At 37.4% G+C, this 22,777-nt stretch overlaps 2 protein-coding genes across 3 annotated transcripts; one reads left to right on the top strand and one right to left on the bottom strand.

Moving 5' to 3' along the window:
• The first annotated feature begins 14,371 nt into the window (after positions 1–14,371).
• Positions 14,372–17,074, top strand: LOC133790090 (ATP-dependent Clp protease proteolytic subunit 5, chloroplastic). Its single transcript, XM_062227666.1, has 9 exons — positions 14,372–14,704; positions 15,127–15,246; positions 15,350–15,464; positions 15,559–15,651; positions 15,786–15,831; positions 15,921–15,993; positions 16,099–16,133; positions 16,222–16,310; positions 16,617–17,074. Exons 1-9 carry the CDS (start codon positions 14,577–14,579, stop codon positions 16,848–16,850), a joined length of 933 nt encoding a protein of 310 aa, XP_062083650.1. The 5' UTR covers positions 14,372–14,576; the 3' UTR covers positions 16,851–17,074.
• Positions 17,075–18,603: 1,529 nt separating this feature from the next.
• LOC133790106 (probable WRKY transcription factor 69) lies at positions 18,604–20,054 on the bottom strand. Of its 2 annotated transcripts, none has more exons than XM_062227670.1 (3): positions 19,726–20,054; positions 19,482–19,624; positions 18,604–19,321 (listed from the first exon to the last, which is right to left on the bottom strand). In XM_062227670.1, exons 1-3 carry the CDS (start codon positions 19,789–19,791, stop codon positions 18,796–18,798), a joined length of 735 nt encoding a protein of 244 aa, XP_062083654.1. In that variant the 5' UTR covers positions 19,792–20,054; the 3' UTR covers positions 18,604–18,795. The 2 variants fall into 2 exon arrangements, with proteins under 2 accessions (XP_062083654.1, XP_062083652.1); XM_062227668.1 differs by having other exon boundaries at positions 19,482–19,628; positions 19,726–20,050.
• Between the last annotated feature and the right edge of the window lie 2,723 nt (positions 20,055–22,777).

Genomic DNA, 22,777 nt, shown 5'->3' with positions numbered 1-22,777 from the left:
TTTGTGGACCTTTGAATATACAAGCCAGGGGTGGTTTTGAGTATTTCGTCACTTTCATTGACGATTACTCTAGATACTCATGTCTTTACCTAATGCATAGGAAATCAGAAACATTTTCAAAGTTTCAGGAATTCCTAGCAATGGCTCAGAACCAATTAGATAAAAGGTTAAAGATCTTGCGATCTGATAGGGGTGGAGAATATTTGGATATGCAGTTCCAAGATCATTTAACTGAACTTGGGATTTTATCACAACTTACTGCCCCAGGTACTCCGCAACAAAATGGTGTAGCGGAACGCCGAAACAGAACTTTATTGGAAATGGTTAGATGCATGCTTAGTTACTCAAATCTACCAACTTCGTTATGGGGACATGCAATTGAAACCGCAAATGACATTCTCAATGTCGTGCCATCAAAATCAATCCCCAAAACACCTTTAGAACGCTGGAATGGTCGTGAACCTAGTTTACGCCATTATAGAATCTGGGGGTGTCCCGCTCACGTCCTGAGGAAAAAGGAGGGAAAGCTAGAACCGCGAACTGAAGTTTGCATGTTTGTTGGCTATCCTAAAGGTACTCGGGGTGGAATTTTCTATAGTCATTCAGAAAAGAAAGTGTTTACTTCTACAAATGCTACTTTTCTGGAAAATGACTATGTCCAGAACTTTAAACCTCGCAGCAAAGTAGTTTTAGAGGAGATGGTTAAAGAATTGACTCCAACCAATGTTCCATCGTCATCAACGCGAGTTGATGATGAAATTCCCACTCTTCATGTACAACCGACGCAAGTCGATTTAAATAAAGAAAGTACCACTGTTCCTGAGCAAATAGTCACGGAGCCTCGTCGTAGTGGGAGGGTTTCTAGAAACCCAATTCGCTATGGTTTGGATGGTGAAACCAATATGGTTGTTGGTGACACTAGTGATGATGATCCATTGTCTTTCAAATAGGCAATGGCTAGCTCTGAAAAGGAACTATGGCTCGAAGCCATGAAACAGGAAATGGAGTCTATGTACTCAAATTCCGTCTGGGATCTTGTGGAAGCACCTAGTGACTTTAGGGCCATTGGATGCAAGTGGATCTACAAGAAGAAACGAGGTGTTGATGGAAATATCGAGACTTATAAAGCTCGATTAGTGGCAAAGGGTTATACCCAAAGAGAAGGCGTGGACTATGAGGAAACTTTTAGTCCGGTAGCCATGCTCAAATCCATTCGCATCCTCCTATCCATAGCATCCGCTCTCGACTATGAGATTTGGCAAATGGACGTCAAGACAACTTTTTTTAATGGAAAGCTTGACGAGGTCATTTATATGGATCAGCCAGAAGGATTTAAAGTATTTGGACAAGAAGGAAAAGTTTGTAAGTTAAATAGGTCCATCTATGGACTTAAGCAAGCTTCTCGTTCCTGGAATCTTAGGTTTGATGAAATAATCAAAACCTATGACTTTGAAAAAAATATTGATGAGCCCTGTGTTTACCAACTAAAGGCAAATCAAATAGTGGTATTCCTAGTTCTTTACGTAGATGATATCTTACTCATTGGAAACAATGTTAAGAAATTATCAGATGTGAAGAATTGCTGAGCACTCAATTCCAGATGAAGGATTTGGGTGAAGCAAGTTATGTTCTAGGTATCCAGATCATCAGGGATAGAAAGAACAAACTTTTAGCTCTATCTCAAGCAGCTTGCATTGATAAAGTGCTTGAACGTTTCTCAATGACAAATTCCAAGAAAGGGCGTCTACTGTCCCGCCATGGAATTCATCTTTCAAAGAAGCAGTCTCCCCAGACTCCTGAAGAGGAAGATGCAATGAGAAAAGTTCCTTACGCATCTGCAATTGGAAGTCTAATGTATGCCATGTTGTGTACTAGACCAAATATCTGCTATGCAGTGGGAGTAGTGAGCAGGTATCAGTCAAACCCAGGACCGGAACATTGGATAGCAGTTAAGCATATCCTGAAGTATTTGAGACGGACTAGGGATTATATGTTAGTCTACAAGGGTGGTGTTCTGAACCCTGTAGGCTACACCGATTCAGATTTTCAGACTGATGTCGATGACAGAAAGTCTACCTCTGGAATGGTGTTTACTCTTGGGGGTGGAGCTGTGATTTGGAGAAGCGTAAAGCAGTCTGCAATCTCAGATTCCACCATGGAGGCTGAGTACATAGCTGCGTCAGAAGCAGCTAAGGAAATAGTCTGGCTAAAGAAGTTCTATTCGGATCTTGGAGTTATTCTAGAAATGGATAAACCGCTTATGTTGTTTTGTGACAATACAGGAGCGATAGCCAACTCGAAAGAACCTCGAAGTCACAAGAGAAGTAAGCATATAGAAAGGAAGTATCACATTATTCGAGAATATGTGGCTAGGAGAGATGTGAAGGTTATGAAGATTGCAACTGAAGACAATCTTGCGGATCCGTTTACAAAGACACTACCAGAAGCTACATTTGATAAGCATATCAAGGAGATGGGATTAGTAGAATTAAGGCATTAGTTTCAATTAGTGCAAGTGGGAGTTTGTTGGGGTTTTATGCCCTAATTAAAATCCAAATTCTTTGTAATCTCATTTTATTATCAATAAAAGAATAGAAATCATTTTTTGACTTGGTCAATCACTTTGTTCACATGTTTTATTTTCATGATTATTTGTTTAATATAAACTTCTATTAAATCCCGAGCATATAACTAATCTTATTTTTAGTGACGTAATCACAGTGGAATATAAATATGATTATATGTTCAAAAATAAGTTAGTCCTAAGATTAGTCAGTGCACCGGATTTACACTGACTTGCCAATCTACGATATGATCTACTTACACATTACAGTGTTATGTTCTTTCCAGAACATTATCAAAGTAGATAAGATCAGATGTATTTGTTACATCGGACAGGACCGATATTGACAATTGATAAGATAAGTAAACATACCGTTATTATCTATTCTATTCATATCATATAGTTGACCATAGGTCAATTCAATCTCAATTCTGAGTGGTTAGTATTCTAACTGATTGTATTATTTGAGTTCTTTGACTTGTTCGTTACCAGCTTACCCTACGGACTAGCCCATACTTACATCTTGGGAACTCGGTAGTATAATTGAGTGGGAGTGTTAATCATAGATATGAACATCTATAGCTTCTGATGAAGAAGTGAAACGATGGTTTTCTTTTAGTTTGGTTTCAAGGTGATAAATGATAGAGATCTCATTTCAGTAATTAAATTAGTTTACTGAAATATCATTTACAAGGAACTAAGTGTTTTAAGGATAAAATACAATGAGGGGTAAAACGGTATTTTAGTCCTATCTCATTGTAGACCGTCTATAGAGGATTGAGTGACAATTATGGTTGTAACAATGGATAATTAATATCGTATCTATATTTGTTATAGAGCGTTCTATGAATTCAAGAGTGCAATTCCAAGTCTATAGTGGAGTCACGAGGAATTAATAAGTTAGTAAATTTATTTGTTAGATTTATGATAACTTATTGGAGCTTGATTTCATAGGCCCATGGTCCCCATTGTACCTTGGATAAAATCATCTAGATAGTCTCAATTAATTGATTTAATTATCAATTAGAATTATCAAAGTTGACCAGGTCAATTTTGGATAGTTTCACAGAGTTTTGTAATTTTGAGAAGAAAAGAGAAATTATGGCAGATTTATTAATTAAGATAAATTGGTATCTAAATTAATAAATAAATTTAAATCAAGATTCAAATTATAAATAATTAATTTGATAAAGGATTTAAATAATTATTTAATTAATTAAATCAATAGAAAATAATACAGGCCTTGATTTTAAGTCCAATGGGCTTATAATCAAATGAGAAATTTCACGGGCCTATAGCCCATGATAATTTCGACCTAGGGCTTCAAAATGGCTGTTATTTTATTGATTTTTTAATTAAATTAAATGGCCTAATTGAGTCTATAAAAGGAGTGCTTAGAGAGAAGATTTCGGAGACGACAAATAAGTCACAAGTCAGATTTTCTGATAGTTTTATATTCTCTCTAAACACAAGTCATTTTCTAAGCTACTTTGTTATTTTCTCTTCTTCTCTCTATATCTATCTCATGTGTTGAGAATTGCCCACACTAGTCTAGGTGGTTCTAAGGATACATTGGAAGATCGTGAAGAAAATAGAAGATCGGTTCAGTTTCTTGGTAATACTCTGCGACAGAGAGGATACAAGAGTTAGAGAAACTGAAGGAAGGACTCTTTAATTCCGCTGCGTATACTGTAATTATTATATTTTTTTGTTTCTCTTTGAATTCAATTTTAGAAACATGTTTTAGGCTATCTCATATTAATTTGTTTAATATTAGATATACATGAAAATAAATAAAGATCATGTATAAACTTTTTCCAACAGTTACACCCTACCAATTACTACACATCCTACTAATGAACTCTTCTCCTTACTTTTATCTCAATACCTCAGTTGGTACCATGTACCCTATTACATCCTAACACAACTCACATAACATATTACTAACCCTCTCAACTAAATATCCCCTACTGCACCCTTACCGTTACCTTTTCTGCCCCTGCGTGCGTAGACAAAGGTCAAAGGTGGTCTATCAATATCGCTGGCCAAAAGTCTCACCTTGTCCTCAAGGTAAAATTAAGGAAACTAGTCTTGAATAACTTGAAAATCCTCCCATGTTGCCTCAAATTCAAGTAGATTTGCCCATTTGATAGGTGCATGTGGTGCTGCCTTATGCGTGCCTGACCTAACCTCCAAACAACCTCAGGTTCTAAGATCTATTCCAGCTCAACGGATAGACCAGGTGGAAGCTCAGTAGCTTGCTGATTCAGACCAAGAGCTGCCTTGAGCATGGAGACATGGAAAATCGGATGGATAGACGCATCTGGCAGAAGCTGAAGTCGATATGTTGTTGTACCTACTCGAGTCGTGATAGAAAAAGGACCAAAAAATCATGGAGCTAGCTTTTCATTCAGCCTCTTTGCTACTCTCCTCTATCTATATGGCCTTAGTTTGACATAAACCAAATCTCCCACCCCAAATTGAACATCTCTTCTCTTACGATTTTCTTGGACTTTCTTTTTTTGTTGGGTGCCGTAGAGGTTCTGCTTCAACAAGCTGAGTATGTCATCCTGAGCCTACAAGTTATGCTCTACTACTGAAACCCGAGTACTTGCTGACTCAAAATGTATAAGGGGTGGAGGGTCACAGTGGTACAAAGCTCTGAACGGTGTCATTCTAGCCGACGAATGGAAAGTTGTATTGTAATAGTATTCAACCCAAGGAATCCATTTGGACCATTGATTGGGCTTGGAGCTAACAAAACAACGGAGATATGTTTCCAAGCAGTGATTAACCACCTCCGTTTGGCCATCAGACTGAGGGTGATAGACTGTGCTATGCTTCAGAAGCGTACCTTGCAAGCGAAACAAGTCCTTCCAAAAAAGACTCAGAAAAATATTGTCTCTGTCCAACACAATGGAACGAGGGATTCCATGTAGCTTGACTATTTCTCGAACAAATACTATGGCTATTGTAGTGGCTGTGAATGGGTGTCATAGCAGAACGAAATGAACATACTAACTCAAATGATCAACCACCACCAAAATCGAATCGAATCCATTTGAAGTTGGTAATCCTTCTATAAAATCCAATGAAATATCCTCCCAATCCTGGTTCGGAATAGGTAGGGGCTACAGCAAACCAGCAGGAGACTGAGAAATATACTTGCTTTGTTGAAATACCGCACACTCAGCCATGAGTTTCTGTACATCTTTACGCATGCCCGACTAATACAAATCAGCTGTCATTCTCTGAAAAGTCTTGAAAACTCCTAAATGCTCGCCCACACTACCGATGCGATATTCCTGAAGAAGTAGCAGTATAAATGGCAAAGTAGCTGGGAGTACTAAGCATCCATTAAACTTAAGGCAGCCTTGAACCAAGGAATATCCTCCACTATCTCGATCATTCTCTAAGTCCCGAACCACCCTTGACAAAGTCGAATCTGAAGCTATATGTGTTATATTATTTTATAATATAATGTAATATTATATTATATTATATTATAATATAATGTTTTAGATTAAATAAATGTGACAAAGAGTGTCACATATTGTAACATATAATAGAGAGTTGCAATTTTTAGATATATGAGATATATCCAAATAATGTAACATATTTGGTGTTACAAATTTGTAACTTCCAAATATTACCCTTTATTGTGTAAATTTGTTGTTACACAATATTGAGATGAATTTCATAAAGCTATATGTGATATGGCTGTTAGAGATATGATTTTAACCCCAATAATGTGTTTTGGGAGTTACAAATTCATTTGGGAGGGTTTGGAACCGTTTGGAAAAACAACACATTTTTTAGTGCTGAAAATGGTCGGTGGCCGCGGCCACTGAATGTTAGTGGCCGCGGCTTGTGGGACAGAGGCTAGTGGCCGTGACCACTAATGTCTCTGGCCGCGGCCACAGGCTAAAAACTGACCATTTTTCAGTTTTTTCAATTTTTGTTGAACGGCTCAAAAAACCCAAATAACTCCCAAATCTCATTTTTAATTCCATATTAATCCAATTAAACATGGGTAATAGCCATGGGGGTTGGTGGAATTTGAAATTCAAAGGGTGTCTCTAAACTTTATAAATAGGAGCCTATAGCTCACTTGTAAGACACAACATTTCTATCCATTAGAGCACTTGGCTAGAAACACCTTGAGGCTTGATAATTCCATAAAGTATTTCCTATAATCTGTGAGAGATCCCTTAGTGCTTTAGTTGGGGGGAAATAAGGTTTTGGATAAAGATTTCAAACCTTGTTCAAGTTGGTGATCCCCAACACTCTTCACTTTGGTAGTGTGAGTGAGAGTTGTTCATCTTTTGTTTCTTGTTCCTTTCTTTCATTCTATTGCTTTTCATCTTTATATTGTTCTTCTCTATTTACTTGTATTTCTTGTTCAAGAGTTGTAATCTTTTCTTTTCTTTTGTTTCAAACACTTTACTTTATTTGTAACCTTTTGCTTAGAGTTGTATTTTACTATTATCTTATTCTTCATCATCTTCTTCTTTTTCTTTGTCTATTTGTAATTTTCAGTTATAGAGTTGTAACTCTTTTTAATCAATCATTATTTATTTGTAATATATTGCATAGAGTTGTAATTTATTGTAATTTCCATTGAGGCAAATACATATTTTCCTAACAATATGTGCCTGTAAATCTTGTATGGACAACACGTTAGGAATTGAAATAGCAGCCCGAGAAACTTCACTGTACATTCGAGATAAGGCGTCTGCAACCTTATTTTCCATCCCATGCTTGTATTGACTGTCAAAGTCACAGCCAAGCAGTTTGGTTAGCCATTTATGATATTTCGTTGCCATTAATTTATGTTCCAACAGGTACTTAAGACTTCTTTGTTCTGTCCTTACCATAAACTTACGCCTTAATAGGTATGGATGCAATTTTTGGATTTCCAACACAATAACCATTAACTCCCGCTCATAAACAGACTTGGTTTGCACCCGGGGGGATAATACTCGGCTGTAAAAAGCTATGGGCCACTGGTGTTGCATCAGAACTGCGCCCAATCTCAACCTCAAAGCATCGGCTTCCAAAACAAATGGTGATGTAAATTTTGGTAAAGTTAGAATGAGTACTGTGCACATGGCCTTTTTAAGCTGAATAAATGCCTCTTGTGCAGTTGGGGTCCAACCAAATGCATATTTCTTGAGTTGGTCGGTTAGAGGCCGAGCAATGTGCCCATATCCTTTAACGAATTTGCGATAGTACCCCATGAGTCCTAGGAACCCCCTTAACTCCTTAATAGACTTCGGAACTGGCCAATTTTCCATAGCATCTAATTTGCTTGGATCCACTGCAACATCTTGGGCTGAGATGATATGACCAAGATACTCCACACTTGCTTGAGCGAATAATCACTTTTTTCTATTTGCATACAAACAATGATGGTCCAGCTTCTCCAAAACAAACTCTAGATGACGTAAGTGCTCTTCCAAGGACGAACTATAGATCAAGCTATCGTCAAAAAACACCAAGATGAATTTCTGTAAAAATTCTTGAAATACCTCATTCATGAGCCCTTGGAATGTGGTTGGTGTGTTGGTAAGGCCAAAGGGTATAACCAAGAACTCGTAATGACCTTCATGTGTACGAAACACCATCTTCTCAATATCCCGAGCTGCAACCCAAATCTGATGATACCCTGACTTCAAATCCAACTTGAAAAACACTTGAGCACCATGCAACTCATCCAACAGTTCATCGATCATTGGAATTGGGAACTTGGCAGCCACCGTCTCCCTATTCAAAGCTCAATAATCCACGCAAAATCTCCAATTACCATTCTTTTTCTTAATCAACAAAGCTGGGCTAGAAAAAAAACTTGTACTCAGCCTAATGATCCCTGCCTGAATCATCTTGACTACTAATCTCTCAATTCCGTCCTTCTGTACTTGTGCATATCCATATGGTCACACCGAGATTGGTCCCACTTCTTCACGTAAGGTAATTGAATGTTCCCGAGCTCTACTTGGGGGTAAACTGGCTGGCATTGAGAAGACTTTACTGTAACACTGAAGAAGATCTGCTATGGGCTGAGGAAACACTTGCTGTCCACTAACTTCCTCTGTCTTCAAGGCTCCTATTTGAACCCAAAACCCCAACCCATCATATTCCAATGTATGAGTCATTTCCTTCAATGAAATAAGTGACTTGCATAAACTTGGGTCCCCTTGTAACGTTACCCAAGCCCCGACCATCTCAAAATGCATAACCATGGTCCTCCAATTCACTTGCATATTCCCCAAAGTTTCCCGCCACTTAATTCCCAATATCACATCCACACCACCTATCTTCAGTGGAAAAAAATTAGTGACTACTCTCAATTCTCCCAAGTCCAACTCAATTTGAGCATAAATGCCCTCGGTCCGCACCTTCGCGCTAGTCTATAAAAGGATGCCATAACACATTTTTGGTGTTGTAGGAATGCCCGCAGCTGCCACCACGTCCATGGAAATGAAATTATGAGTTGCCCCACTGTCAATAAGCACTGTAACCGGCTGCTGCCCAATGTGACCAACTAGCTTCATCGTATGGGTAGGCGAAATTCCCACCAAGGGATTTAAGGATAACGTAGCTAAAGTCTCCTTTGAACCCATTGTCTCCTCAGAATCTGGTGTTGGTGGTGGTGATTCCGACGGTGAGATAGGCTCCTCCTCATCCATAGTTAATATTACTTGTAAAAACTTTTGTTCACACTCGTGCCCACGGTGGAACTTCTTATCACACTTACAGCGGACCCCCCCCCCGCTTTCTTATCTTGGTACTTAGCTTCTGTCAAACGACGAGTTGGTGGAGGCTTAGTGTTCTTCAAAACCCCTGTGCTTGAACCTACAGGAGAAGGCATGGTATTGGCTGAAACTAGTTGCAAAGATTTTGTAATGAACAGGTTCATCACAACCCAATATGGTGTAATTGGACTGATATTAGGCCTAGTAATCGAGATCTTTGATCCTTGGCCTGTTGCAAATAGATGGTGCCCTTCCTCAATTCGTTGGGCCGTCTCCATGATCTGGGTCAAGCCCATGGGCTATAGAATGTGAAGAGCCCCCTTGATTTCTTCCTTTAGGCCATTGACAAAACTTCCTTCCAATATGTGCTTGGGCACGTCGACAGCCGTGAAGCTAAGGCCTCCCATCTAGGGTGGTAGTCTCTGACGGTGGTGGTCTGAACCACAAACATGAGTTCTTCCGATACAGAGCCGATTGGAACTGCACGAAATCTAAGGAATATTCGTTGCTTCAGTGTTGCCCATGAAGCCACTGGTCTTCTCTGATTTTCCCATGGAAACCATGTACGAGCATCACCCTCTAATCCCAACATAGCTGCCTCAAGAATTTGCGATTTTGACAAATGGGTTAACAAAAAATACCTCTCGGTCCTATATATCCATCCATTGGGATTATCACCCAAAAATAATGGGAGTTCCATCCGGGGGTCGAAAATCCATACCGTAACCTTAGGCCATGAAAATCGAATTCGGTGAAGCCGTCGATGGAGGCAGAGTGTGGCCAGTTGTAAGTGGAGTCGGAATCGCTGATGAACTCAGAATCGCAGGTGAAATCGGACTCGGGTTTGATGAAACCTCTCCTTCAACCGCACGTCTTTGCTAATCTTCACTAATTGTGGTTGAGTCCGTAGTAGGCTTTCCCGTAGCTTGCAGAATCTAGGCTAGATGAGCAACTAGGTAGTCCATCTTCTTCTCAATGGACGGTAGATGTTGATTGTAATGCCCCGAAAATCTCTAATGCAGTTTAATGGCTGGATTAGTAGGCCGGGAGAGCCATAACGGTTTAATTATGCCATTAAATGATTATATGCATGTTTATGTGAATTATATTATAATATGATGTTAAATGCATGCATGTGGGTCAACATTTTCATTACAGGGGTGTTTTGGTAATTTGGCCTGTTGAGGGCGTTATTGTATATTTGCATGCATGTTGGTGACATATTGTTGAGACCACATTATAATGTGGATTTGTTCGAGCTATTCGGCATGAGACGATCTTTGAATATTAATTAGCGGTTTAGTCATAACAGGTTTAAGCTCGGGGTGAATCTCGGGGTGATTTTAATGATTGGAGCGTTGCTGGGAATTAAAGGGTAACGAGATATGAATTATTGTTGTTCGGGAATATCGAGAATAGCGGGAATTGGAGAGTGTTAATTATGATTAACGAAATAGGTGGAAATGTCAATTTTGCCCTTAGGAGCCTTTAGAAATGTTTATTTGACCTAGGGGTATTTTGGTCTTTTCACCACTAGGATAGATTTAAGCCATTGAAGGCTGTAGAAAGAAGAGGAAACAGAGCATAGAACAAAGCTTCTCCCGTACCTGTTTTTCCTTAGTTTCTCTTTGGATTTTTGAGCCTGACTTGAGGATTCAAGCTTGGGAAGTAAATCTTGAGAGCTTGGGAGTGTGTTCCACCATTGAAGAGCATCATAATTTGAGCTTGAGGTAAGTTTCTAGCAATTAAATTTCCTGGTTTGCTTTGTTTTAGCTTTGGTTTTTCAGTTGAGATTTTCTAGGTTGGATGATTGGTTTTGTTGGGAGTTTTTGGCTAGGGTTCTTGTGGTTGTGATGCTTAGGGCATGTGAGGATGGTTTTTGGGTTCATTTGGCACCAAAAATGAGGTTTGGAAGCATTGGAATTGAGTTGGAATTGAAGGACTCAAAGGAGGAGGTTTTAGGGGAGAATCTGGCTGGGTGTAGAGCTACAACGCCCACCAGAGGGCGCTGTAGCGCTACCCAGTGTTCTGTTGGGCAGTTTGGGGTTTTGAGTATAGCGCTGGGGCGCTAGTGAGCAGCGTTGTAGCGCTACTCTGTTCCTTCAGAATCCCGTTTTGAGTGTTTTTAAGGGGTCGTTTGGTATGGGGAGTTCACAATTTTCATATTACTGAGAAAGTTGAAGAGGGTAATATGATAGCCTGGAAACTTACATCATTGTGTTTAGTTGTGCATTGTAATCTTATCTATGATTCTTGGGAATATCACTTTCTGTGTTTGGTTGTGCATAGGAATCTGTTAAGTTTTCATATTTTCATAAAATTAATATAATAATATATTTCATCAAAATAATTTATAAACAATTTTACTCGTGAAATATTTTTTAACAGAATTAAAAAAATACATCTATTGAATACTAAATCAAGTATAATTTTTAAAATTACAAAAATACCCTTATTTTATTTTTAATAATATTTCATTTGTTATTTTAAATTAAAGTAATGATATAAAGGCTTTAAAAATCAATTTCTTTAAATAAAAAAATATTATTTATCATTTTATAGTTTGATATATATATTTGTTTTTATATTATAAGCTTAAAAAATAAAATAAGTCATTAACTAAAAAATTATTGGTTTAAGATTTAAAAAAAAAAAAAATAATAATAATTTTGAAGTGTTTCACATTCCTGGGTATCTGAAAACCACTTGTCAGATGGGTTTCACTTGAACCTAGAATCAGGAAAAGTTAAAACCCCTGGAGTACAAATTTCCAGGTTAGAAAAATTCAAACCCAGTACCAAACATGGGAAAGTGTTCAGATTCTCATTCCCGTGTCCAGATTCCTGCATACCAAACGACCCCTAAGGGTTTTTGGCTCGGGGTTTCAATCCTTAAGGTTCGAGATTGAATCTACTCACCGTGTGGGCATGTTTCGAGGTCCCGAGAGTGGGGTTTAGGTTAAGAATCTTTCATTGTTGATTTTCATTAATGGAGGTTATAATTGGTTATGATTAGGTAATCGCTAAGGAATCAAAATGTTGATCGTTATCAAGAGTCGTTCTTATTATATTTCTCGCTCGAACCAGAGATAAGAGAACTGCACCCCATATGTGTGACATGCGTGGTTATTCATGAGGCATGTTGAATGTTTAAATGTGGACATGGATTGATTATTGAATGCTTAGCAAATCTTGCTCACTTATGCATGGTACTGACTAATTAGTCAGAATTGGCAAATGTGTCAGTATCAACTGTGAAGCTGTGACTCATTAGCAAGTTCGGCAGTGGTACTGGGCACTGGTCACACAGTGCTGACTCATAAGTCAGGAACGGCCTTAGCGTGTTCAACGCAAGCTAATAAAGATTAGATCTAATCGACATCTGCATTGAATGACTCAAAAGAGAATTAATGCCGGATCGACCTCAAGTTCGATGAATACTATAAGTGCTTGTCTAGCTAAAGGCTAGTCACTTAGAGCCACAGTGACTAATTAGTCACATGGCTGTGGGTGTTGAGCCCGTGAGACTTACCCATCAGTCTCTCATCTGTTAAGCTAGTGACTTACCCATCAATCACTCATCTATTAAGTTAGAGACTTACCCACTAGTCTCTCATTTGTTTGAGTTAGTGACGTGCTTGGCAGTCACTCATTATGGTTTACCAGAACCTCAAGTGTTTAACCACTCATCTGATTGAGAGCTACAAGCTCCTTCAGAGTTAATGTAACCTCAAAGTGATATTCACTCATCTGTTCAGAGCTATAAGTTCTGCATGATTACTATGATCATCATTTGATATTATATGTTTGCTATATTGTGTTTTCTTGCTGGGTCTTGGCTTATGGGTGCTGTGTGGTGCAGGTAAAAGGAAAGAGAAGCTCACCCAGCCTTGAGTGGAGAGTTTAAGTGGTGCTGTGTACATATGCGGCTGCTTGACCACCACGACCAAGGAGTTCTCAGAGGAACTAGGGGGTTTACCCTATTTTTGCCGCCTAGGTCTAGCGGGTTGTAAATTTGAAACAGTAATGACCATTTTGAATTGTAAATAACTTGTAAATGTTTTTATGGACCCATGAACAGTTTTATGTTCTAAATAAAATATATAATTTCCTTTTTATTGGTTTTCCACCTTAGCCTGTTAATAACACTTAGAAGCACGTTTTTAACCAAAGGACTCGAGTAACGAGTTAAATTTCCGGTTCACCCTAACTGTTCTGTGGTAATTAGGGCGTTACAATGATCTTCCGATTTAAGCAGCTCAATTTCCTTGGGCAGCTGCTGAAATTCCGTTCGAACCTCAGTCAATTCCCTAGTGAATTCCGACTAAACAACTTCCAACTTCTCATCTAACACTTCCATTTGCAATTGCTGCTTCGGTCCCATTGTGGATGTACACACCCTACTAATAAGCTCAACTCCCTACTTTTATCTCAATACCTCAGCTGGTACCATGTACTCTATTACATCCTGACACAACTCACATAACATTTTACTAACCCTTTCAACTAAATATCCCCTACTGCACCCTTACCGTTACCTTTCCTGCCTCTGCATTCGTAGACAAAGGTCAAAGGTGGTCTATCACAATCATTTTTTTGTGTGAAATTTATCTATATGATAATATTTTTGCAAGAACAAAATAAAACTCATAGGAGCTTCTGTTTTTATTTTTACAGCTTTTATTATATTCAGTATGTAATACATCGAGGAAAGAAGAAAAATCCTCAAATCAGACAAACTTTTCGTCCACTAAAAAAAACCATGTTCAACTAATTTAGATCTTGAAAAGTATTCTTTACTAAAAATCCTAACTTAAATAAAATACAAGGATGACTTAGAGAATACAAAGACCACTCATAAGTGTCTATGGTTAATATATAGTTCAGTTTATTACTGAGAAATTAAAAAGGAAAAAGGTATTTTTTTGGTAGTTTGTAAAGAATCTCTACTAATACTTATATAATGGGCCGGATAAATGGGCTGAATAACTGGGCTCATCCATGGGTTGGAAGGGTAAAAATGTAAACGCAAAGGAAGATTGTCTGATAATGTGCCTGGAAGAAGATACAATCGAATTGGGGGAGAGTTGCTGGAGAGGTCCTGCTTAGTTGCTTCACTCACTTGCCTTCTCTCCGTTATCGTCTCTTTCTGCGCAGTCATCGAGCGCCTTCGTTTCAGTGGATAAGGCCCCATTACTCTGGAAAATCCCGAACTCGCTTCCACATATTAATTTAGAAAAAGGTATATATTAAAAAAAAATGGCTCACACTTTGGTCTCCACCTCGGCTTCGTCACTCCGATTCAACTCCCTAGCTTTGGCTCCAAACCCTACCTCTTACTCCGACTCTCTCAAGCTCTCTCTCCCTTTCGAACCCTTGCGTTCAAGGTACTCACTCTTTTTCTTCATTCCTTTTTAGCTATTTTTTATTTGTTTTGTTCGCTCAATCTACGGAGTTAACGATTTTGGATGCTGTGCATGTTTTATGTTGTAATTGGTCTTCATAGATAGCTGATTTAAAAGTATTGTCGCCTTTAGCTAAATACACTTGTTTGGATTCGTTTAAGATGCATATATGTATATATGTATAATTATGGGAGGAAAGAAAAGAGAATGAGCCTATTTTGATTTGATTTCTAAAGATTTGGAATAAGAAATTGAAAAATGTTAACGAAAATATTGAATTAGGATACTCTTTTTTGGGTGTACGTATGCTCTTCAAACTCAACCAACCGGAAAAACCAAGTTTTAATTTTATTATTTTTATTTTTTATGATTTATTTTGGTGAGCCATTTATTATGTATTGCAGGAAATTAAGAAAGCTAGTTGGTAATGTGAAGAATGCTCAACAGTCATCCATCAAGGCCGTTTACTCTAGTGAGTATTGGGTGCCAGAGAAGAACTCGCGTGAGGGAATTTGGTCCATAAGGTTGGTTTTATGTAGTTGATTAAGTTCTCATATCAATTCCTGTTTTTTTTTTTTATTGTTTTACTTATGATAGATTTTGAAAATTGGTGACTGGATTTTGTAGGGAGGATTTGCAAACCCCATCGTCGCCGTACTTCCCCACATATGCACAGGGACAGGGGCCACCACCAATGGTGCAAGAGCGCTTTCAGAGTGTCATTAGTCAGCTCTTTCAGCATGTAAGGGAGTAGTAGGTTTTTGATATTTTAACTGATTACCTTGGCTTTGACTTGTTAGTCTTAGTCAGTTTCTTCTTGTGGGTATGACTTTCAGAGAATAATTCGATGTGGTGGTGCTGTTGATGATGACATGGCCAACATAATTGTTGCTCAACTTCTTTATCTCGATGCTATTGATCCTAGCAAGGTCTGGTGATGGATGCCTTTGTTTTTGGTTTCTCAGATTAATTTTCAATATTTTCTCTTAGCTATTAAAATTTGAAAGATTTTCGTACAGATGATTAGTCCATATTACACTTTCTGACACTAAATTGTGCTCAGGATATTGTTATGTACATAAATTCCCCCGGTGGATCGGTTACTGCTGGTAATATATACATCCTGATCTGGTTTTGCATTTTTCATTCTTATGAAATGTATTGCCAATTAATTTATTAACTTGTTCTATTTATGTAGGAATGGCCATATTTGACACAATGAAGCATATCCGGCCTGATGTCTCCACCGTATGTGTTGGACTAGCTGCCAGGTACTTGATTGATTAAATACAGAACTAGTCATCTCTTGGTGACTTTTAATTGAGATCAATTACTCTTCATGTGCTAATTTTGTATCTTCGCTTTTCTGTGAACAGTATGGGGGCGTTCCTGCTAAGCGCTGGCACTAAAGGTAAAACACAGTTTCGATGATATGTCTGTTTGTAGTTTTTCATTTCATGTTTTCTAAAATAAGTCTTCTGTCTGCTATATTACTGAAGGAAAAAGATACAGTTTACCGAACTCAAGGATTATGATCCATCAGCCGCTTGGTGGAGCTCAAGGTGGGCAAACTGATATAGATATTCAAGTAAGTAATGTTTTCTCTCAATTTCAACCCTTCGTCATACCTTTTTAAGTCTTTTTTGTCTAACGTGATTAAAAGTGGTCTCTCGATAGAGTTCTTATGTCCAAATAGTGGCCTATCACGTATCAAGTTACAAATTAGGACTGAACTTATTTTCTGTTGAACTTCATTTTTCTCTCCATTCTTTCAAGTTCCACTTAGAAATTTATATAAAAAGGGTAACTGCAAAAATGTTGTTGTACCTGTGTTTTTTTTGCCATAATTGGTTTATGACTAGTCAGTCCCTAAACACATGAGCTCTTTGTATAGGCAAATGAAATGCTCCATCATAAGGCGAACTTAAATGGCTACCTCTCCTATCACACTGGTCAAAGTCTAGACAGGATTAACCAGGACACCGATCGCGATTTCTTCATGAGTGCGAAAGAAGCTAAAGAATATGGACTTATAGATGGTGTGATTTTGAATCCTCTCAAAGCTCTCCAGCCTTTGCCCGTTGCAGCAGCTGACAGTGAAGCCGATAAGTCTACATCAGACAGCTAAGGTCATATGGCCTGTAAACTTCTCCCCCAAAAAGCATATGATTATGAATGACTGTTGTAGAGTTCGATGAAAGGATTATTATAGTTTGCCCATCTCATCTAATGCTGAGTGATTTTAGTATCCTTTGTTAAGACTTGAAACAGAGTAGTAGGAAAATCTTTAAGTTTTGACATTTGGCCACTGCGAGTCAAATATTGAGAAATAGATTATTTGCAATTTACTTATTTGGGTCATTTTTTTTTTCGGTGAACTAATGCTGCTGGAGATGCTTAATATTTAAACAGTGTTTGGTTCGTGAAAGAGGAATAGAAGAGACGAGAAGAGAAGAATAATAAGAGATATTTAAATTGGTGCACTGGGCGCTTTTCCTTTCTTTTACCATTCATTTAATTTAAGTGTCAATGTGGCTGTTGCTTCATTAATATTAATTTAACCACCATTTTTATGATAATGTTTTGCACACTCAAATATTATGGTATAACACCGAAAGCTATAATTACATTTTTCAAAAATTATAATTACATCTATAATTATGTAAATGAAAATTTTATTTATGTATTTTTTATCACTTACATTTTAATTGATGCATTAATTAATTTTTATGTATGAAACTATAAAAATATTCTTTCAAAAATTTCAATGGACTGTTTTTTAATATATTAAAAAGTTATGAATAATTTTCTTTTTAAATGTTATAAAACTTATCTTAATTTTAAGCATGTTCTTATAAATTATTTTTATATGAAAAGATTGAAAAGATAAATTTATAATGTGGAGCTGGTTGAAATATTTAAAAATAATAATAACAATAACAAATGGAAGCATACAAAAGGAAGCCAATACACATATCCATGGCAGGAGCACGTGATTACAAGAATTCTTTCATCCATTTTTCTTATTTCAGAAGATGATTAAAACAACAAACAACTCAAATAATAATGATAATATTTAAGATAAGGATATCAAATTCCAAATATTTCTAAAGAATCTATATAATGTCCCTACATCACATATCTTACGGTCTAAGTTTCAAGTTGAAACTTAGGTTTATAATAAGCTTTGTTCCGATTCACTTTAAGTATTTTACCAAAGTAAATTGAGCATAAAAGGAAAATACGTAGTTTTTTTTGTTAAAAAAAAAGGAAACATATTTTATGTTTTTTTAATTTTTAGTAATTGAAAATATGTTCATAAATTATTTATGGTTCGATATTTAAAGGATGCTAAGCAATGTGAAGTTGTGGTATGTAAAAATGTTCCCGTCCAGATCCTTTTATTTGGATGGTGGTACTTAAAATTGCTAAAATATATATAAAAAAAATGACGAGCAAATCTTGTCAAAAAACAAAAAAGAAAAAAATAATGCAACTAATATTATTTTTTTTAGGCAAACTCCCTGAAATCATCTAAAATCCCCCCCCCCCAAAAAAAAAAAAAATTCAAATCACAACACTATAAAAAATAACGATCATGGACAACTCATTAAATATAAAACTGAATCTCACAAGCAAAAAGCAACTTATTTTCTTCATACACTCACTCGTGAAGCTCGTGTATCTTCTCTTCTCCCAAAAGCACTCATTTTTTCTCCTAATGTAATTGTGTGTTTGTGGGTGGGATATGGGACCAAAGACCAAAGACCAAAAAAACACATGTTCCACTAACTTGGGCTTAACCCTATAATATCTCATTCTCATATATCCATACATTATGCTAACCCCAAAAGATGCCAAATTAGAACAACAACAACAAGAAGAACAAGCTAGTAATTAATAAAGTAGTACTACGTACTCCCAATCCAAGAGGGAAAATGTCTCATACATACATAATGTGATAACATTTTTAGCTTTAGCTTAAGGCAGTAGCTAGCTAGGTACAACATACATAACATAGCCTATATTATATACATACCTTTAAGGGAAAAAAGAAAAAAAAAACACTTGGATCAAGAAGGGACAAGAGGAATCGTTATCTCATTGGAAAGAAGGAAAGTACTACTACTTCTCATGAAGCTTGAAAAAGATGTAGTGGTGGGCAATTCTTCAAGCTCATCAAAGAAATCATTTTCTTTATCATCTTCATGATCTTCTTCTTCTTCTAATGATGATGGTTTTGATTTGGGTAGTGTTGGTGAGAGGCACCTGACCGGTTCTAGTTGCTCCCCAAGAAAAGGGTCTTCTTTAAAGTCTATCACTATGTCTTTTTGGGGTGACTCTATATAGTGGGAAGAATCCACTGCCCCTTCACTTACTTCTTTTTGTTTAGTTATAACTTGTTGATCATGATCATGACGAGTAATATTAAGCTCTTGATCGGTTGTATTTGATGAGTTGATGATCATGTCAGAATTAGGACCAGGATGGTTATGGCTACAAGTGTAAGTGATAATAAGAACCGAAGCATCAGTTTTAGATCTCTCCACTTGTTTTTTGGCTGAACAACCCTTTGAGGTACTACACCTATAATAACCCCTGCATCAACACAATTTTTGTATACATATATACAATTATATTTAGTCTATTTTGGTTAAAGTTTCAACTAATAATGAATGGAACTAAGAAAACCCACATCTCATTATGAAGTAAGAAGTTGAATTTTTAGTATATATTTAGAAGAAGAAAATATAATTACCTTGGATAAGGAGAACCCTTTATAGGCTTTTGACCATATTTTCTCCAAGACCAGAAATCTGAAGGGGGTCCTTCGTTTTTAGCTTTCCCAACATTATTATTATTTGTTGTATCTATTCTCACTGTTACAACTTTTCTCTCCACCTTCCTATAGCAGTTTCATTATCACCCAAATTTTTTTAAAAATGAAAATTCTTAAAAGAACAAAAAATATATATATAAGAACGAAGATTATTTCTCAGCACCTTTTTTTGGAGGCCTGAGCTTCTCCTATGAGTACTTCTTTTTGAGCCTTTGCAGATTCCATGCATGTATATATAGAAAAAAGACTAACTAGTTGAGAAGAGTAGTTTTCTTTGTTCTTGTTGTGCCGGAGAAAGGAAGGAGAGAGATATATATTATTGAGAGAAGTATGCAGAACCAACAGGTGAAAAATGGATCATATGTATCATGATCACAGCTCCATAAAATAGAGAGAGAGAGAGAGAGAGAGAGAGAGAGAGTCTAGCTAGCTAGGCAAGATGGGTGATGACATGATAATAATCTCAAGTTGCTTTCTCTCTTTCTTTCACTCATTTAATATAAAGATATGATGAGCTAAATAGAAAGAGGTAGATATATTTATATTTTTCTTTTAGACACATGTGTCATTGTATATATATATATAAATGTTTGGTAAAGTATATAGTTTTCTTCACTTTGTAAAATACTATATTTTTTTTATAATTGTTGTAAAATGATTTTATACACGCTCGAGACATTGTTTAAATTTCTTTACAAAATGATATTTGAGACACACTCAAAACCCTATTTAACACTCAATATCCTATAAAAGATATTTGATATATAATGCCATTTTACAAAAACAATAAAAAATATATGCTTACCAATAATATCTTTTGACATTGTATGAGGAAGATTTGAACTTAATACATCTTATTTGTATAGTAACATAAATTTACCCCTTACTCATATATAATCTATCTTATCTCTCTCTATACATAGGGAGCGATTATGGTATAGATATTTAAAAAAAAATACCTACCGGTAGGATTTTTTATTATTTTTGGAATATGAATAAGTTATAAACCCAATTTTTTTATATGACGATATACATTGTAGTTATTTAGGACATTATGCAAATTTTTAAGTAATTTTGAATAATTTAGAGTATCAAAATCTAGATTTAAATAACATGTTACATGCGTGTGGTGTGTGAAATAGGTTGTTTGAAAACTTTGTTTTCAATATTTCAAATTATCTAGATTTTTTTTGAAAATTTTCCGAAAGTCCTAAATAACTACATTATAAACTATTATTATTTAACAAAAAAGCCAGAAACAAAATAAAAATCCTAGTCTTTTTTTTTTAGCAAAGATACCACAACCACTCCCAAATCCCTATATATATTTATAGGAGCCCCACCCTTCACCCACCTTCCAATAAATATAAATAAGCAGCCAACCATAAAACTATAGGTTGAAAGATATTTTTCATGTCATCTTTCATGATCATGGGTTGTCTCTCTCACGTACAATCGCAATATTTTCCATAAGTGGGCCCTTCTTTCTCAACTTTTTTCCCACTCAATATCTATTCTAGTTGCATAATAAGCCACCCAACCAATCATAGTACCATACTACTATGTATCTCTCTCTCTCACTTGTACAATATTACTCTTCCTACGTAGTTATTACCATTAGGCTCCTGCATCCATATCCATTAATTTTGCTATGCCATGTCACAGGGTTAATTTCTCACTCACAAATTTTTCCCGCGATGGCCTAGATTCCTCAATCCAGTTAGCCAACCCAACACTTAGTTTCACACACTCACTCACGTTTCGAGGTTTTCCCAGCGTTCACTCAACAACACACTCTCGTTATCAAGTAAATAAACACAATGCACACAATATACAGGAATCCCTCCCAACCTTGTTATTTCACACAATATCAAGGATACAATATGTTTCAGTGCTGGACATCACATGCTGATGACTCAAGCACACACTGCCTATTTATAACCCAACACAAGGGTGCGGTTGACATCCCCAACCGCCTAGGCAATAACACATCAGCATCCCATGCTGATCCTAAGTAACACGCCTGTGTCACATGGCCATGCCTTCAGCCCGAAGCATTGCATCTGCTCCCCAACAGATGTGTCCGAACCCATGCATCCGCTCACCAACAGATGTGACCGAACCGTTGCATCTGCTCCCCAGCAGATGTGACCAACCAATGCGCCTGTTCCCCAACAGATCTGGCCGAAAGCATTACACCTGTTCCCAACAGAGGTGACCAACTGATGCACCTGTTCCCCAACAGATGCGCATCACCCAGCTGCTGCCACCAGCTGACATGCAACCCTGAGTGATGCCTAGGTCCGCCCGGCGGACCTGAGTGAGGGTCTCACAAACCACCTCCACCAGAAGAAATCGACGCCCTCGTCGACATACTTCTGAGGTACTCGTTCACCTTGTCCTCAAACTGCCACAAGGTGACGACTTTCTCCCATGAAGCCTCAGCTTCGCTTTCGCCTTCCCACAAAACCAAGTACTCCGTTCTTTGGTTCTTCTTACTAGCTCCGAACGTACGATGATTAAGGACCTTAGCCAATTTCTTCTCAAATTGTTTCCTTACAGTAGGAGGTGCTCGTACCACCTGCTGTCTTCCTTCGGTCTTGTCTTCATGAAACTTCTTTAAAAAGCTAACATGAAAAGTCGGGTGCACCTTGAATCTCTCAGGTAGCTTCAACTTGTAAGCCACTGCACCCACTTTCTGCACAATCTCGAAGGGACCATCATACTTTTGAACCAGCCCTTTTTGGTAGCGCTTGTCTGTGATTTTCTTCCAAATCTGGGGAGTGAGTTTTAGCAACACTCGATCTCCCACTGAGAATTCCAAGTCTCGCCTGTGCTTGTCGGCATATTTCTTCATTCGCCTCGAAGCTTTCCCTAGGCTGTCCCTGGCAAGTTCCAGCAACTCGGTTCTATCCCGTGCAAACCGATATGCTGCAGGGCATACTCCTTGAGACTTCTGTTTTGCAACTTCATGTGGTGTCAGCAGCTGTCTCCCAAAGACTATCTCTGCTGGACTCATTCCTGTGGCAGAGGACTGTTGAATGTTATAGCAAAACTGTGCTGTATCAAGCAACTCTACCCAATTCCTCTGACTGGCTGTTACATAATGCCGTAAGTATTCTTCGAGCAACTGGTTCATTCTCTCAGTCTGACCGTCAGTCTGAGGATGGTTGGCTGTCGAGAACTTCAAGTCTGACCCCAACATGTTGAACAAC

The sequence above is a fragment of the Humulus lupulus genome, chromosome 1 (assembly GCF_963169125.1).
Source record: "Humulus lupulus chromosome 1, drHumLupu1.1, whole genome shotgun sequence".
Lineage (NCBI taxonomy): Eukaryota > Viridiplantae > Streptophyta > Magnoliopsida > Rosales > Cannabaceae > Humulus > Humulus lupulus.
Note: the sequence above shows the minus strand (reverse complement) of the source record. Positions and strands in the feature narration are given on the sequence as shown.

What these genes read in the sequence shown, in the direction of transcription:
- LOC133790106 (XM_062227670.1), bottom strand. Translation starts at nt 19,791, where the DNA reads ATGCATGGAATCTGCAAAGGCTCAAAAAGAAGTACTCATAGGAGAAGC. An exon ending in GCTCAGGCCTCCAAAAAAAG is followed by an intron (nt 19,625 to 19,725) that starts GTGCTGAGAAAT and finishes TGCTATAGGAAG; the next exon opens with GTGGAGAGAAAAGTTGTAAC. An exon ending in AAGGGTTCTCCTTATCCAAG is followed by an intron (nt 19,322 to 19,481) that starts GTAATTATATTT and finishes GTGTTGATGCAG; the next exon opens with GGGTTATTATAGGTGTAGTA.
- LOC133790090 (XM_062227666.1), top strand. Translation starts at nt 14,577, where the DNA reads ATGGCTCACACTTTGGTCTCCACCTCGGCTTCGTCACTCCGATTCAAC. An exon ending in CGGTGGATCGGTTACTGCTG is followed by an intron (nt 15,832 to 15,920) that starts GTAATATATACA and finishes CTATTTATGTAG; the next exon opens with GAATGGCCATATTTGACACA. An exon ending in AAACTGATATAGATATTCAA is followed by an intron (nt 16,311 to 16,616) that starts GTAAGTAATGTT and finishes CTCTTTGTATAG; the next exon opens with GCAAATGAAATGCTCCATCA.